The 18,414-nt window shown below is 49.7% G+C and overlaps 1 protein-coding gene across 2 annotated transcripts in view; it reads left to right on the top strand.

The window, feature by feature from the left end:
- LOC119091826 (solute carrier family 45 member 3) overlaps positions 1-18,225 on the top strand; it is a 39,250-nt gene extending 21,025 nt beyond the window's left edge. The window contains exons 2-9 of one of the 2 annotated variants that reach the window (XM_037214718.1): positions 5,359-5,531; positions 9,351-9,542; positions 10,102-10,261; positions 13,503-13,689; positions 14,883-15,020; positions 15,580-15,685; positions 16,514-16,737; positions 17,074-18,225. In XM_037214718.1, coding sequence (XP_037070613.1) covers positions 9,485-9,542; positions 10,102-10,261; positions 13,503-13,689; positions 14,883-15,020; positions 15,580-15,685; positions 16,514-16,737; positions 17,074-17,337 — 1,137 coding nt within the window. In that variant the 5' untranslated portion in view covers positions 5,359-5,531; positions 9,351-9,484 and the 3' untranslated portion in view covers positions 17,338-18,225. Of the gene's footprint in view, positions 1-5,358; positions 5,532-9,350; positions 9,543-10,101; positions 10,262-13,502; positions 13,690-14,882; positions 15,021-15,579; positions 15,686-16,513; positions 16,738-17,073 lie in introns of those variants that run through there. The other variant, XR_005093442.1, reaches the window with a different exon arrangement.
- Positions 18,226-18,414: the final 189 nt, after the last annotated feature.

Raw genomic sequence — 18,414 nt, 5'->3', positions numbered from 1 at the left:
GTGTGTGTGGTGTGTGTGTGTGTGTGTGTGTGTGTGTGTGTGTGTGTGTGTGTGTGTGTGTGTGTTTGTGTGTGTGTGTGCGTGCGTGCTTGCGTGCGTGCGGGCGTGCGTACGTGCATGCATGCATGCGTGCGTGCGTGCGTGCGTGCGTGCGTGCGTGCGTGCGTGCGTGTGTGCGTGCGTGCGTGCGTGCGTGCGTGTGTGTGTCATTGGATCTCTACGACGCACGCAGCTGGTGAGGCTATATGGCGTCGCCTGCCTCTCACCCTGGCAGGAAGGGCGGGCACCGCGAGGTATCGAGCACCGTACCTCTGGTTTCCCAGACGCGCAGTGTCTAACGCAGACGCGTTAACCACCACACTACCGGCACTCCACTTATAAATGCATCGCAATGTGCCATAACATGCCAAGTGTTATCACGATTCAAGGTTATGACTACTTTCGACAAGCAGCTGAAGTGAACATTTGGTTCGGCAGTGCCTTACGTGTCTGAAAGGGAGGATCCCACCTTGTACTGTTTGCGTATTGTTAGATCAGGCGATTTGTACGATTACGTACGATTTGATCAGTGATGCCAGTTTTCTCAAAGTCCCTCCGTACTGCTCAAGATTTCGATCTGAAGCAGCCGCACCTGCGGGAGAAATCCCGTTGGACTCTCTGCTCACCACTATGAAAGTAATGCATTTCATGGCCCTGCAATTTCCTGCGCATGTGTTCTCTAATATTTGCAACACATTGAGTTTCTAATACGCTTGCGTAATAGATGCTACGAAAGCTTGAAACATTCTGTTTACACAAAAATATGTGCGACCATTAGGCTAAAAATCCGCGAATTGTACGATATGTTATGCTATGGCTTTGATTTCTACCCCCATGGCGTTCAAAACAGTAGCTATTTTCAAAGCGCATTTTGTTTTGGGAAAGGAAGTATCACCTCACCCATGTGAGGCATTGGTTGAAACTTCAACTGATGCATTTCCTGAACCTTTGCGTGCTGAGAAAATCACGAACGTTCTTTTACTCACACCAGCAAAGGTGCTCACGGTGGTTGTCATGACTGACGGTGGTGGTGACTGCAGGGAAGCAGCGTACTGCTGTTACAGAGCGTTGCCAGCATAATTTGAACTGAAAGATGATTCAAATCGATATCCTTATGCCTTGTCGGTTTTGCAGTGGCAATACCCAGTGCTATTATTACACGTCACGTCTCCTGAGGTGCCTTCAGAGTAGGTTCTTGGAACATGCCCCAAGGTAAGATAATCCCTTAAATAGAAGCTGTGACTGGTTGCGTCACTGCCACTTTGGTGTCCGGAGGCCCGAATATTGCCAATGACCCAGACAGTACCCAAAGACGTATGCAGGATGTTTTGAGCGCTTACGACCAGATGATAGCGAAATACGCACTTATTTCGGTTGAATATTAATGACCGTCAACTGGATCTAACAGCCGAGTCAATTTGGCGGCAACAGCATGCTTGATTTAGGCGCCAATGTATTATGTGCGAGATCGTCTTCGAAAACCGCGACATAAGACGCCGCTTGGTCAAACCCGGCTAGTTTAAGTGTGCTGTTTGCGTTTCGCTGTGACCGCCCCGATGCCGAGATAGGAACTGGGTTTCGACACGCATTCCTTCGATTTTTTGCGGCTTGCATATTTTCGCGTAACCCATGTTAAGGATTGACGTACATTTGCACGCACCGATGGCGCATCGCCGGTCGGATCCTGTCCCAAGCGTAGCACAGTGATGCGACCCTACGCCAGTATGTGGCGGCCGTCTGGTTCCGGCACCCAACCGACCATCTGGTGCCAGCACCCAGCCGGCCATCTGGTGCCGGCACTCAGCCGGTCATCTGGTACCGGCACCCAACCGACCATCTGGTGCCAGCACCCAGCCGGCCATCTGGTGCCAGAACCGAGCCGGCCATCTGGTGCCAGAACCCAGCCGGCCATCTGGTGCCGGCACCCAGCCGACCATCTGGTCGGGACCCAGCTGGTCATCTGGTGCCGGCACCCAGCCGACCATCTGGTGCCAACACCCAGCCAGCCATCTGGTGCCGGAACCGAGCTGGCCATCTGGTACCGGCACCCAGCCGACCATCTGGTCGGCACCCAGCTGGCCATCTGGTGCCGGCACCCAGCCGACCATATGGTGCCGGCACCCAGCCGTGTCCGTGTTTATGCCAAGCAGACGGATGGACGCCACGAAAATTATATATAAACTGGAACGGCCCCCTTGCGCCACGCCCATTCAGGCTCGAGATATATTTGTCATAAGCTAGCACACCGCATCCCTCGCTCTTGCCACAACCCAGCATGCTGGCATTAAACAAAAACACTCGTACTATGCACGGAATGAACACTTGTACAGCAACCACCGAGAGCACAGCGTGCATTTGTCTTCCACGACCAACACAGTTGTTATGCTACACGTAACAAAGCAATGATAGAGAATCAGCGCCCGGTCCCGCTGATCGCTGCATCACTTGACCTTTGGCGCTCAGAGTGTTTACGTTCAGTATTTGTCTCACAGATAAACATTGTTCAAGGCACAGTCCGAGTCAGTCCTAAGGACATCACTGTTATCCGACCCCCCCTCTTATCCTTTATCTCGCTTTATCCTGCATCTTCGCGACCTCCTGCTTGTCCGAGGCAGGCTGCACGCGTCAGCCACGAGTGAACATAGAGCCTCATGGGAAAGGGGATCCCGACCGGGTACCCAGCGCACATGCGTGGGTTAAAGCTCGGCAGTTCCCCCCCCCCCCCCCCCTCCTCCCAGACGCATGCATGTCTGTCCCACCGTTAACCATTTTCCTTCATCCCATAGCCCTGAAATGATCATTTCTGGTCGAAAGGACTCTAGTCGAAACGACCAAACATCACTGTTAAAAGAATGAACGGCTTTAGGCAAACAAAAGGTGACCTCATTCGTTTTTAGGCTGAATTTGACCCACTTGATTTAACAAAAATGAGGCCACTTGAGAAGAACTCTAGGGAGCATATTACTTTTTCCGGTCAAGGGCCAAAGGATCATTCCGTCCCATCTCGGGGTGTCTTCTGGCCGCCATTCTGGCGACAAGGGGCGGGATACCCTGTCCGATCCAGAAGTCCTTAGAGGAACACATCATATAATATTGGTCCCCTCCCTGACGCGGTAGGCCTTCTGACCCGCGCAGACCGCAGTTGACCTCGGGTAGGCGCAGTGACACTCATTGACGCAACAGCATCCCTGATCCCCGCTGATCGTCCAATAATTGGCACATCAACTCCAGTTCGGCTTAACGGGCCCATGCTGGCATTTGGTTGGAGGACCCACCGTTCGGTTCTGGGGTCCCTGACTGGCACAGGACCCTTCCATTGCCTCAATGTGAACAATCATCATAGGCTTTCATGTTTCCTTGGAGAAAATCGGTTCTCAGCAAATAGACCATCCCATTTAAAATGTAAAGTTGGCGTCTCAAGCTTTTTAAATAATTAAATATGAATAACCAAAATTAAATGGATGCCTTTACTGCAGCTGAAAATGCAAGCAGCAAAATTGGTTTGTGGCCATCTATAATTCATGTTACATTTGGAGAAGAGAGATTGTTTTGTGGTGCATATCTACTATTGACCTGGACAGAGGATAACCATGACAATCAGAATGAGTTGTTCAGTGATTTGAGGGTTTTGATTTGTGTGTTTTCAATTTTGTTTGGTGTCAACAAGCTGACGCAGATAAATTGAACCAAAACGCAAGTTGAAAACAGCCAGATGTAAGCTTTATGATGTTCTCATCACAACTGCTGCTATCAATAAATCATAGGTGAGGTGGGCAGTGTTCAACATATGGGCTACTCTAAGTTAGGTTAAGCTGGTTAATTGCAAGGCAAATGGTAGTAGGAATTTTGCAAGAATCAGCGACTCACAGGTTAGACAGGATGAGATGAGGCAAGGCTTCTTTAGGTAAGGCTTAGTCAGGTTTCTTCCATGTAAATAAGCATCGGTATTTTGCAAGAAACAGTGACATAATATTCGTGTTTCCTGATCCCCATTTTAACAGAAGCCAGAGGCATGTCTGCTGTGTTTGATTTGGTAATGTGTTAATGCGCAGGATTCCAAGCTTTTTTGCTTGAATATTTTACGCTGATTGAATTTGTTGTTTTTGTTTTTGTTGCTTAAAAAGTCGCTGATTGAATTTGTTGTTTTTGTTTTTGTTGTTAAATTCCCTTGCTTTGTTTCGCGTTAAAAAGTCCTGTGAAAGGGAAGGGCATGGTGCAGAATCAAAACATTAGTGCTGCATAGTTTTTGATACTCATCACACTGATATGAAATAACTATTGTTTAATGTATTCCGTTCCACTGTAATACCTAAGATGTTAAAAAACAAAAACGGTTTTGTGATATTTATGACATGACGTCCATGCCAGCTTGAAATGTACGTCTTTGTTTGCTGGAGCATCTCTCACTGATTCATAAGATCCAACTTTTGTGCATGAAATTTTTCATTACCATACAATCTTTTGCGATGGAATTTTTTGCCCTCACCCAAGTTCAAAAGCGATTCTAACTCACTGCAAAAATACCAGTAGGCAAGGGTTAAAGGGAGCATCCTATCTTTGATGTATACGTAAAGAAAAAAAAACTGGTGAAGCCTCATGACCATTCCCGGCTAATAATAGCAATGGGTAGTGCCACTGCAGCACTATCAAGGTGTAATAAGCATGTCCATTTTAATACTTGTCGTGTCCAATGTACACTATTCACTTTTTTACAGCAGTACCCATATTTCTTGCTTGGTGTGCCCAAAATGTAACAAGAGTCCGCCGCAAGTGCCGCTGTCACGACTGCCGTCTTCATGATAACTGTAAAATCATCTGAGGACCGTTTTCAGCTGTTACGGGTTACATTTACCGCTCTTGAGCTGTTTTAGCGAACACTAAGGGCCAGCGTGCTTAGAAGTTGCAGCCTTACTGGTACGAATCACGTCGAAGCCTGGTCGAACCTATGAAATCGCACTTTTGGTACGAATAATGTCAGTTCAAATAATCGTTTGTGATTGGCACGCGGGCGACAAAGGCCTGCTACCCAGATGCGCATTGGTTGAAGTTTAAATCACCATGTCACTGTAGACCCGCGTGATACTCCGCTTCCCCCAAAGCCAAAGTGCGTTCGAAAAGAGCCACTACTAAACGCCATGGGGGGAATTCAAAGCCACGGTATAACGTCTCGTTGAATCCACCGGGATGAAAACTTCATGTTGTCATGAGTGTTCCAAGCTTTGTACCCTTTATTACACAATCATTTTGACCACTGTTGCACTCATTACAGAACACAGGCGTTGGAAGACACAAAGCAAATTCAATGTATTACTTTCACAGTGTTGAGCAAGAAGTCCAATGAGCTTCCTCCCGCAGCAGCGGCTACTTCAAATCAAAATTATGATCTATTCAGAAGGCTTTCGAGGAAAACTGGTACTTCCAATCAAATCGGACGCGTCTGATCTAACAAGAAGTGAAAAGTACAGAAAAGGTGGTCTACTCCCTTTAAAGAGGTAGGTTGCGACAGTGACCGCCCGTTCAACACCACCCGGTTTGGTATGTACAACACCCAACCCGTTTGACATTTAAGGGAGGGAGGGGGTGGCATACAGCGATCAGATATTGCTGCCCGACATTGGTAAAGTCGTGGCTATTTTAGGGACCATCCTTGTACGTTCGGCCCTTTCGGGCGGCGAGAGAAGAGGAACAAACCGTGTTTTCATAGTGTTAGAATCTATACACAACAAAACATATCCTGGAAGATGTTGTCATCCATGCGAGGTTAGTAATTGTGGCTTGTCAGCAGGCTGATGTTGCATTGTACTATAAACCGTATGCGGGTTGAAAACAGCTAGTACAGGAACATGTAAATAGCGAAGCGCGAGCACGCAGGGCCTGAGTCAATAAGGGACGGCACGAAATGGCCGATTTATATCATCCGATAAGCTGTATCACATGGCTTGGTCGACCATGCCGATGTCCAGGTCAGGGCCGACAGTGCTGATGTCTTTACAGGAGAAAGCAATTCGCGTAAATCTTGATCGTGGTTTATGCTACGCGAATGGCGATAAGGATGCTATCAATGCGACTATCTTTTAGTAAATAGACCATGCCACGAACAATTTGATGCCTTAGAAATGCTTGAAATCAATCAGATGACGTGCAAAACACTTTGGTTTCTGATTTCTTGTAACGTTTGCAAGATATTAACTAAGTGACAGAATGATTGGGCACATTGACAAAAAGTATGCCTCGTCCACCCTTGGCTTTGCGACAGCGGTTATCATATTATAATTATACACCCTTATCCTTTCATCACTCCATGTCCGTGCGCAGGAAGCCACTTTTGGAGTTGGTGTGTTGTTCCTTTAATTACATGGGCTATATGCCAGGTGCATCTCTTTGAAATGAGGTTATGGGGACCCGTATGCAGATTACATAAGACGGTAATAACGGCCTTATTGCTCGGAGAAAAGCCAGGCGAATGGAACTATAAATGCGTTGACATTTCAGCAACATGTCTTTATCGAAACGAATAGCAGAAGTGAATTCAAAACTGCCTGCCGGTGATCATTCTTGATTTTCAGTTTTTTTTTTTAAAGCAGCGAGCCACGGTTTTTACAGGACACGAATATTCAGTGGGTTATACAATGAGCAGCAGCCAGCCATTACTGCGATACGGTGCATATCAAACTTACAGTAAGAATGCGCAAAAAAGTGTGCATGCAAACGAATTAAAGTAAATTAAAGTATCAAGTATTAAAGTATTAAAGTAAATAAAGTAAAAGGGCATCACACATTACGCATCATTCAAACATGCGAGCGAATGCAAGTAACCAGGCGTCACACATCACGCATCAATCATACATGTAAACGATTTCAATTTAGCGGGGATTACTCATCACGCGTCTTACACTACTGATGCATATAATCGGTTATAAACCAGCACACATCACACACCAAGGCACATATCACTTTCACGTAATCTGCCATGATGAGCCCTGTACGTTGAGGTTTGGTCGCCGACTTTTATAATCCTGTCTGGGTGTTCCTGTGCTCTGTAGATGGCTGAGCCCTGAAAGGGGCATAGGATCCAAGCTTCCCTGGATTTCATCATATGCGTGCTTTGCCCCCAAAAATGGTCACCGAAAGAGGAAAACAGGCTCAGGCTGAGATTCAGGGAGGTATGGACGCTATGCCCCTTTCAGAACTCGAAGTCATCTACAGAAAACAGGACCACCCAGACAGGAAAATACGTGAATCTATTCGTATAAAGACCAGGCGACCAATCCGTAACGTACAGGGCTCATCATGGCCGATTATGCGAGCGTAATATGCGCCGTGAAGTGTGATGCCTGCTAGCTTAAAACCGTTAAAATGTATATGTGATGCCAAACGTGTGATGCTGCAATGCCTGTGTAATTGAAATCGTTTGCATGGATAATAGATGCGTGATGCGTGATGCTTGTTTACTTGAGCGCGTCCGCATGTTTGAATGAAGCGTGAATCGTAATACATGTTTGCTTTAATTCGTTTGCATGTACACGTATTTCTTGCGAATTCAAATTCTTAATTACATGTGTGTTGTATCGTAGTAATAGCTGGCAGTTGCTCTTTGTGTAATCCTATGAATGCTGATGTTCTCTAAAAACCGCGGCTCGCGGTTTCAAAGAAAACCTGAAGTCAAGTAAGATCATCGGCAGGCAATTTTGAATACACTTCTGCTACTCGGTTCGATAAAGGCATGTTGCCGACATATCAACGCATCTGTATACGCATTCTCCTGGTGTTTCTCCGAGGAATAAGGCTGTTCCTGCTGTTTTTGTGCATAATGTTCCTCGCAATTGCATTTAACAACTTAGGCATGCAGATTACTGCAACTATGCTGCCATCCCAAGTGTGTAAGACATTCACTAAGGCTGATCGCTGGGACTATTTGTATTATGATGAATCATTTTTTTTTAGGAATGCGATTAGATATAGCCATGGTTCCACCTGGCGGCAATTGGACGGGTTTATGCAGACGAGATGGCGGACTATATGTTACCGCGACTTTATAACGCAATTTCTGCGCTGTGAAATGAAACTCAGACACATGTCTGGCAATGTCTTCCAACCAGAAATACAACATTTCTTCTTTCTTTCTGGCACACAGCCTCGTGTGATCTGTTTAGCTACGCAGACAGCAAGAAAAAAATATGTTGCTTCCACGAAAGGGAAATAGCATGCTTCTTCATTACAGGAAGTGTTCTACATTCGCATCGGGTTTTGCGCAGAAATATCCATCTTGAAGATCCTTCGGTGCAGTTTACAGCCCTGTCGTTCTTAAGACCTAAATCCCTGTAGTTTCTGAGATACACGCCTGCGAAAATCTGCAGGCTTTTTCGGAGACTTTTTCAAGGTCACCCAGTATTCATGACACCATAATAACGTCCTTCAAATCTTGCCATTCCACTGGTCATGCGGCAATCGAGTTCAAGCAAAAACATGCTTGTCGTGCCTTCATATCTGGTATTCGTGAGCACAATTTCCTGGTATAACAGCCGCCAGTTGGCTCTCAATCAGTGTTGTGCAAAGTGCCATGACGCAATCAAACAATGACGTATTTAGCAACACATTTGCTAAGCAGAGAAATTGTGTTGCGTAGAGCAACCTTTTCCACTTAAAAGCATGTCAATAGTTGCAAACAAGCTCATTTCATCATATTTAATATTTGCTTCAATATCTTCAAAAGTGAGCATTCCCCTTAACGGGAAAATTGATTTCTTCGGTCGCCCATACCGGCTTGTCCGGCAGCCGTGCTCTGGACGGACGTATGACCACTCATAGAAAAGGGATGCAATTACCTGCAACAGGGGAACCTGATAATTTAAAGGATATGCGGTAATATTTACAAGGTGTCCGTCCCCAAGCTGTTTGATCAGGAATGGAAAAAGAAAGCATGAAAACTGGGCAAAGGGTGAAGAATACGAGTTGAAATCGAGTCTTTATCTGAGCACGCTGTCTCTCCGCATGTAAAACGCTCTGGTGTATGTTGCGTCCACACCAAGCCCACACAACCAGGTAAAGTTATCCGGGTGTTTGATTTGGGCGACCGCTCATGACCTTACAAGACCAGGGTAGAAGGACTGAAACCCATTATGCCTATGCCATATTGTGTTGGGATTTGTCCCAAAGGCAAAGATCCTGTAAGCGGCAGGTTCCATTTATCCTTTTGTTTTAAGGCATCATCTGTATGCACGATCTGTATGCTGGTTAAAATCACGTACGTTATCACTTCGCTCATCCCACGCCGCAGGACATTGTTACTAGCGGTCGCTTTGTTTCGCCAGGGTCATCTTAACGCTGAGTGTTGTGCTCTCCACCTTCACTGCGCAAGTGTTCTTCAATCCGTACCAAGCGCTCATCTCAGACCTGTGCCCTTCGGAGCAGGACGCCCGCAGAGGGATTCTCCGTATTTGCGCTCATGGTCAACGTTGGCTCGGTCCTAAGCAACCTGCTTTTCTCCTGGAGCTGGTTCTCTGGTAAGTGTTTTTCGTGTTGTGTGGCCGTGGCAGGGCACGTTACAGCTGCATGTTAAAGTTACACACGTTACAAAGTACACTACAGAGCATGCCATATACCGAGCTCATGACACTGCTGCGTTGACAACGTTGCACCACGGTAACAGCAAGCATTGACGACGTTACACCACGGTAACAGCGAGGGAATGAGGAGTCAATGAGGGGGCGGGAAGTAGCGATGAGAATGTAGGGACGGGAAAATTGGGCCCGGGGGTCTGTCATAGGTGAGGTCACTCTTGATGTTACCTTTCGATTGGCGCTGGGCTGGTGGAGCGAGTAACTTTGCCCCGGACCTTTCGGTAGAGAGTATTGCGCAGGCATCTCTCGCCATGCGATTCCACATCACGTCTCTGGTGTAATTCAAGCTTACTTCTGTCTTTCTGAATGAGTAATGCGTTTGTTCTAGGACTCGGGCATATTGCCGATGGGTATCCGTACTTGCTTACTTGCACCTGACTTCTTATCGTCGCCGACACATAGTCGCGAATCGATGCCGGTGCTGATGCATCCGATTGTTCAGGATCGCTGCTGGTCTCCCAGCGGGCCACGTTTGGTCTGATCGCCGTGCTGGTCAGCGCGCTGACCGCCGTCACCCTACTCACCACCCGGGAGCTGGCCGCTCGGTCGACGGTCGGTCCCGATGCCGACGCGGCCGTCTCGCCGCTGCTCGAGGATGTCGGGTGCGTGTCCAGGGCGACGCCGCATGCCCACACTGCTGAAACTCTCATGGATCACCAGCAGCGTGGCTTGTGTGGCAAAGCAGACGGACTCGTGAACACCGACTGTCTCATGTTTACGCGGGTTCCCGCTGTTTTGTTTTGTTTGTGTTTTTGTTTTGCTGTAAGCGTGATGCATATTGGTCATTTTACGGGTCATAAACATGACTTCTAGGAACTTTGTTGTACAATTTGTGACTTGGTACATCAAAAGCACTAGACACGATGCTATCTGAAACTAAGCGGTCTGTGGTTAATGTCTGTGTCATAAGCGGTCTGTGGTTAATGTCTGTTGTGCCAGTGTTCCAGTGCGTTCACACTGGCTGTGACGTGTGGAGGTTCGTTCCAATTGTTCCATGGCTTTGCCTCATGCGTAATACGGATTGTATTAAGCACTGACGATCCGAAAGTTATTGCCAAGCTGGGATTCGCGCAGGCGTATAGTGGGGCAGGGTAGGTAGCGGCATATTGTATCCCTGTAGCCACCGATTCGGGGGATAAATTGATTATGCAGGTGTATTTAATGCCCAGTGGCCGATAGCGCTGACCCCCGCGTCCGTTTTTCGTGTCAAACAGGCGGGACGGCTAGTTGACCTGGAGCAAAAGTGCCGTTCACCTTTTCCAGGGAGAAGAAGGACAACGATGCCTGGGCCCATCATAACATTGAACACAGGGAGATAATGATCATAGTGTCAAACATCGAGATGAGCTGCAGCTATGCACGGCCTGTTTCCGCGGTACCGCGATTGCCGCATCGGCCCGACACGAGTGCCATGGCGTTCGTGACAGATGATGGGACGTATACGGACCAAGAATATCAGCGCTCCTAGGGCTCGACGCAATGCAATTGGCAGAAGTATTAGATAAGCCAATTTACTAGGTGGCCTTTTGCCAAGCCATGGCAGCTCAACTGACGACTGCCCTGTCGTTGAGACCGTCTCTGTGGATCCACCACCCACCTTACATGGCCTAGCCGTTACCGAGGACGAAGTGCTGAGGGCACTCAGCTCTCTTGATTCAAACATGTTGTGCGGTCCTGACAATCTCGCAACAAAAGTATTATAGATGACTGCCACTTTGGTAAAAAAACTCCACTTGCTAAGCTGTTAAACATGAGTGATGTGTCGCTGCCCGGCTGGCCGCTGGGACGCACCGGCAGCCGCTGGGCCGCCGCCCGGCGCCGTGCGGCCCGTTGCCCGATGCGCCGGTCGACCGCCGGGCCAGGGGTACCAGGGCCCGGTAAAACTCTCCTTTTGGTTAGCGAGCGGAGAGTGATGTTATGTTGCGTGCGTGCCTAACTTTGAGGCACAGTCGCCCTCATCGACTCTGTGTGAGGACACCTCTGCTCGATTGCTGTCTCTCGAGAGCACAACATATGACACTAAGCCGAGGCATCTCTTTCTACCTGGAAACAAGCAAAGGTTTATCCTATTTCCAAAAGCAAGAGGTCAAGCTCGGATCCTTTCAACTACAGACCAACCAGTTTACTGTCTTGTGTATCAGAAATTCTCGAAAGAATTGTGTTTAAAAGCAGGTCCTACAGTGTCAACGCTTACTTGAGGATCGACTGCTGTCAGAAGAGCAAGTGAATTACGACCAAAACATAGCACACGTATTCAGCTTTAATTTTTCATGAATGATCTTTTGCAGCCTTGGGCCAAGGCTGCAGGACCATGCAGCTATCTGCCTGGACATCTCCTTAGGGTAAACTTTGGGACGATATGGTATAAGGGTCTTCTGCTCAAATTCAATAATTATTGTGGTCTCTCGTGAGCTCTACTAAATTGGCTGGAATGATATATTTCGGACCTTGTGTAGATAGTCAAGGAAGACAACAGTTTTAGCATTCCTAGGAGACAATACATGCTGAACGCTCAGCAGAAATCGGTTCTAGATCCTCTCCCTTACCTTATTTTTTTCAACAACTGCAACGACAGTCGCTCAATGAGTTCGCCGACAACATCGACAACGATATATTGTTTTTGCTGATAACCATACACTATACAAAGCACAGTCACCGACCCATTATCCACACAAAGCGTCATGCCAACGCGACTTACACAGCATACAAAAGTTCGGCAAAGACTGGCTCGTCACGTGCAACACCACAAGAACAACTCAACAAACATTCACCAACAGAAATACAGACAACCCACGGAAACTGGCCTTCGTCGGCCAGCGGACCCCTTTCGTTACAAGTCACGAACACTCGGGCCTGGCGATATCTACCGACTTGCACTTTAACCAGGACGTTGATGACACTGTCTGCAAAATCAATGGAGCCCGTAGCCCTCTCCACTCACTCTCGCCCTTCTGCCGCGACGCTGTTCACGACATATACACGGTGTGCACTCCTCCTTTGGCTGACTCTTGTGACGTAGTTTATGACAACCTCGAAAGAACACGACAGAACGTCCGCAACGCAGTAACGCTCACGAACAAAATCACATGCTAAAACTCCTACATGCCATCAACCACGAGAAGACGGAATAGCACTCCCGCTCGACGTGGCATTCCTCCAACTTTCTCGTCCGAACGGCAATGCACCAGCGCCGCGATTCATCTGCACCTCCAATGTATCACAGCTTTGGATGTAGGCTTGGAAACACCTGAAATACTAGGCTGAACATGGGAATACCAAACCTCAATGCTCGTATGTTGGAAATGCAAAATTCAAGAACACACTTTTTGTGCGGTTATCCATATGGAGATCCAAAACACTACATTGAACTATCATCTCTATCATCTGGCCAGAATTCCAATGCCGCGTAAAATAGAACGCATCATCATCCCAAGCTTTTGTAAGCTCAGTCAAGACCAACAACTGAATATTTATCTCAGGGGTAACGATTCACACAGACATTTATTCTTCAAACCAAACGATTCGCCGAGGAACTTCCAACGGGTACGGCCGGCTGAACGGTGGCTGAGCGGCGTTATGGGGCCGGGAGTCCGCCGCCGGCCAGGGACGGCTGTAAGTGTGAGCCAGGGAGGCGGAGGGCGCGAGGTCCGGCTCACCTGTCAGAACGGACCAATAAGCCATCGCTCGTGGGTTTGTTGGCGTTGCCTTGTGTTAGGAGAGCCGCCAAGATTTAAGCGTTCCGCATCTGCGTGAATCCACTCATCACATCATGTGTTATAGCATGTGCATGATCGGAAATAAACAACACCAACGGGCGGGCGACGTTTAACCCGCCGTTGCCAGGTACGGCAGCGACTCGTCAAGGCACAGCTCGCCGACGACCAAGTGGCGGCACCAGACGGCGTGGCACCTGCTGTCGCTGCGGGACGGGCTCAGCACGGCCTGCTGGACGGACCGAACCGGCTTGGCAGCCGCCAGCGACCGGATGGCCCGACTTCTGCTTCTGACGCCGCTCACTGCCCTCTGCCGGGTCAGCCTGTTCACCGTCTCACATGCTGTACACAGGTGCAGCCGGTCCCCGTTTCACACGCTGTACACAGGTGCAGCCGGTCCCCGTTTCACACCCTGCACACAGGGACAGCTGGTCCCCGTTTCATACCCTGTACACAGAGCCAGCCGGTCCCCGTTCCACACGCTGTACACAGGTGCAGCCGGTCCCCGTTTCACACCCTGTACACAAAGGCAGCCGGTCCCCGTTTCACACGCTGTACACAGGGACTAGCTGGCCCCCACCTCATACCCGTCATACAGGAACAGCTGACCCCCGGACAGATGGTCTCCCTCTCATACCCATCACCCAGGAACAGCTAGCTCCCGTCTCACACGCTGCACACAGGGACAGCTGGCTCCCACCTCATACCCGTCATACAGGAACAGCTGACCCCCGGACAGATGGTCTCCCTCTCAGTACCCATCACCCAGGAACAGCTAGCTCCCGTCTCACACGCTGTACACAGGGACAGCTGGTTCCCTGTCCCAAATCCTGCACGCAGTGGCGACTGCGTTCCCCCGTCGCACACCCTGGACCCGGGGTCCATGATTCCGTCAGTCCCGGGTCCCTAACCATGCGATGTTTCTATGGAATCAGTCGATGTCAGTCATTAGTTGACTACCCCGCCGGCTCGTGTTTTCGTTCGCCCGCAGACGAGCTGTGAATGCAGCAGAACTCCACTGTTATCTCAGCCATCGTCCTCCCTCGTCCGAAGATCTGCTGAAATGCGAAATTGCACCTGATCCGTGGATTAAATATGCATGGAACCATGTGAAAAGCCTCTGCCATCTGAAAATCTCTGCGTTGCTGGCATCTTAATGGAAGTTGTATTTTCATGAGATCGTACTTCAACGTTCTAGCCGACTGAGTTTTTTAGCTGTAACATTTTCTACGTCACGTGGAGCCCTCCCAAATTCCAGCAATGACAGCCAGATACTTGGGACAAATGACCAGTTTTGAGATGAGCTCTGTCTTTGTGTGTATGCGTCTACTGCGCGTTCTTTTATCGTTCCTTCCGAATTCCTAAGAACAAATCATTTGTGCCATGGTGCCATGAAAGTGTTCTAGGTTACCCTGATCACTAACGGCGATCTAGTGATCCGTGCGTGGGTCGGGAGATTCAGCGAAAAACCTCATTAGTGGCTAATAACAGCAGCGTCTGTGGCCGGCAGGTTATCCTGTGGCCATACTCCATCTTCCGACGAATACACCGGTCTCCGATGGTGCTTAGGAGGCTGTTTATCGTCGATCTTCTGTCATGGATGGCACTTCTTTCTTTCTACATGTTCCTGACTGACTATCTCGGGCAGGTATGTTACCCGCTACAATGCTACCACATGTCTGGAACAAGGTTTCCCCCACGAACTGGTTCCTTGCCCCGTTAAAAGATCACGTAGATTCTGTGAGGCGAAAACTGAATTCTGCGAGTTATTGTGCTATGTTTATTAAGTATGCTGTTTGTGGAGTAATGCAGGCGGCAAGTCCCAACGGATATTTAAACTGCCAGCTGGTCTAATAGTTGCCTGCTCATTCCATGCTTTGCAAGTTTAATGGGAAGTGACACGTAACGCGGTGCGACGTGCTACTAAAGTAAGGCCACCTCGAAAATCGCGCGCGTATAAATTATCAGTGAAACATAGATGACCTAAGAGAGGGGCGTGCCAAGAGTAAGGGACTAAGGGGCTCATGCCTCCCCCGATCATAGAAGTTGACATCACAGCGGCGCAGGTTGTCGTTATCATGCTCAGCGCCCCGGCCATATCTGGTTGTATCGGGATGGTAGTGCGGTGGTGAGGGCACAGGCTGAGCTGTGAGAGGCCGCGCGCCGCACCTGGGGGCTGTGGCTCACCTCGGCGTGCCGTCCCCCAGGCGGCCGGCGGCCGGGCCGAGGACCCAGACGGCTCCGAGGGGAGAGCCAAGTTCGACGAAGGTGTCCGCATGGGCTCCAAATGTCTGATGATCGACGGCGTCTCCGGTAAGATTGGCAGGCATGTCGCAAGGCGGGTCAAGTGCGGCCTCTTCGCTCCGATCACACGCAGGCGGCGATCATGTCACATAGTCACAGATCCAGCCCAGCAAGCACTTCCTCCAGATCCAGGAAGCGCCTCCAACCTGTACGTAAACGTGCTGCTCACTTAAATGGCACAGGTCAAAAATTTGCGTTTGAGGAAGCTTGAAATAGAAACGCGACGTACTTCGTTGGATGCACGCACGCCTTTTATGGCGCGCGAACGACTGCAGAGGGCACATCAGAGCCCAGGATATCTCAGGCACCTCAGGCTCAGGAATTACATTAGGGCTGGCGGTCATATTGGGGCCCACGTGGGAGTCCGGACTCAAATCCCTGCAGACTACCGCACCTTGGAGCGTTGCAATTCGCAGTGACGTGCAAGACGGCAGCCTATCCCATACCGTCCGGGCCGCATACGCGGCCTGTTCTGTCTGATGTCTTTTCAGGCGGGTTGTTCATCTAGTTCTGTGGCGTTTCTCCGGGTAAGCTGCTCACGCTGTTCTCTCGTGTTTTTTCCGGTGAAGTGTTCACCCTGCCCCCTCATGTTTCTCCTTCCGGTGAAGTGTTTACCCTGTTCCCTCACGTTTCTCCTTCTCTCGATGGGACGTTCACTCTGTTTCCTCATGTTTCTCCGGGTTGGGTGTTCATGCTGTTCCCTCATGTTTTTCTTTCTCCCTGTGGGGTATTCACCCTGTTCCCTCATACTTCTCCTTCTCCCGGCGATGTGTTCACCGTGTTCCCCCACGTTTCTCCCGGTGGGTTGTTCACCCTGTTCTCTCTGACGTCTCTCAGGTGGGCTGTTCAGCTTGTTCGGTCTGATGCCGATGACCCGCCGCCTGGGCACGCGCAACACCTACGTCCTCTGTCTGACGGTGTTCAGCAGTTGCATGGTGGTGATATCGCTGGCGCCCTCGCCGCCGCTCATCTACGTACTGTGCGCTGTCATGGGCTGCGGCTACAGCGTCATGGGCACCACGCCCAGCTCCCTACTGACTCTGTATCACTACCAGCCGCAGGCAAGCCATGCATTGACTGCATTTCTAGGGATGCAGATAACCTGTCTGGGAGGTTGTCATGGCAGAGACTCAGAAGGGTCGCTGAGGCTTGCGGAAGTTCTGAGTCTATTGGAGGTCTTATTAACGCCAGACCGCCTGCCACCCACGGCTCAGATCGCTGCGTCGGCCCTCCCCCGAGGAATGCTGCGTCGGCCCTCCCCCGAGGAATGCTTATTGCCCACGCTAAGGTCAATGTTCCATAACAGACTCACTGATAAACGGTCGGTGTTTCATGTCAGACTTGAGAGGGTCCGGTTCGGACTCTGGACAGAACTCTAGTCCGAACACTGTTTACAGATTTTCTTCAGCGACCAGCCTGCACCCCGAGAAGCCGCCGGTCTGGGTGAAAACTTCGCCATCTTAGACACATCTTATTGCCTGGGGTCGATCCTGCCGTCGCTGACCCTCGGCTGGCTGGTGGACATGTACGGCATGCCGCATCTATATGTGATGATTGGGGGCCTTTTCGGCTTCCTGTCGGCCGGCATTGCTACTACTCTCATCTACAGAGCGGAAGAGATGGTGCCAAGGACAAAGTCGCCGGTGCCGGCGACACGGTGATTATCTTGCTGTGGTACAGGGTATGCGAAAGCGGCCGTTGCGGTGATTGCGACAGCCAAAAGTGCCTCAGCGCTCGCGTGCTTCGCTCCGCAAGTGTTCCGTCGGGGTGTTGAACAGGACGCGATTCTTGCCGTAGCGTAATGGATGTCATCCCGTCGTTAGTCAGGGCCGTTTTCACAACGGTTTATTTGCTCGAAGTGCTGTGGTCATGTGGAAAAGTAAAGCTTTTCGGTCAATGCGGTCGACATTAATTACCCTATCCTGGACGAATTGAACTGGCCCAAAATTCAGTTATTTGCAATCAACCATGCTATACGGCAGTGTGCAGGGCATTGTACCTATCTCGCTATATCTCGCTGTATCTCGTCCATCAATATTTTTGTCTTAGCATGCCATTGCCTTATTGTGTTACGTGTGGTGCCGCCGAGCAATTTTTGCAGCTGCCACGCTGCGCACAGGGAAAGGGCCCGCAGGGCCACATTCCGAGCTGTGCTCACCTTCCCTGTGAAAGTACGGGAGTCGGCAGTCCTGAGCGGTGGCGCGTGACGAGCGCCCGCTGCGTGGTAGCACCGTATGCCAACCACCTGTTACTATTTTGTTTTTTTTGTTGTTCCTTTCAACTGTTTTCTTCCTGATGTATTTACGATGGCAAATGCGCGAGAACTTATTGAAAAAGCGACGATCGAGCAGAATGTTCACAACCTGGAGAGCAATTAAAACATAACGATGTTGAGATGATGTTTGTACAACATCCGTCTTGTACGTTAAACGTGACAAAGGCGAGCGAAGCTATGATAATTCGGCATAGACACCATTACGACACCATTCCTCCTGTTGCGTCTATGATGGCCGTCTGTACTCTCCCTCCATAATAAAACACTCGGTGAGATGCTGGAAAGTATATTACATCTGCCGGCACCAGTAGCGCCAGCCAAATGAACACCAGCCCCGGCCCCACACCTTTCTGTCCGATGCAGTCAGCTCGGGCGCGCCGCCGCCTCACTCTGAGGTCATCGGGCCACCTCAGCACCGCACCTCGGTCCAACGAGCTATGTCGGTCGGCCTCGACGGCAGAGA

The sequence above is a fragment of the Pollicipes pollicipes genome, unplaced genomic scaffold, assembly GCF_011947565.3.
Source record: "Pollicipes pollicipes isolate AB1234 unplaced genomic scaffold, Ppol_2.1 Scaffold_3447;HRSCAF=4054_pilon_pilon_pilon, whole genome shotgun sequence".
NCBI lineage: Eukaryota > Metazoa > Arthropoda > Thecostraca > Pollicipedomorpha > Pollicipedidae > Pollicipes > Pollicipes pollicipes.
The sequence above is the reverse complement of the archived record's forward strand: the minus strand, read 5'-3'. Positions and strand labels throughout refer to the sequence as shown.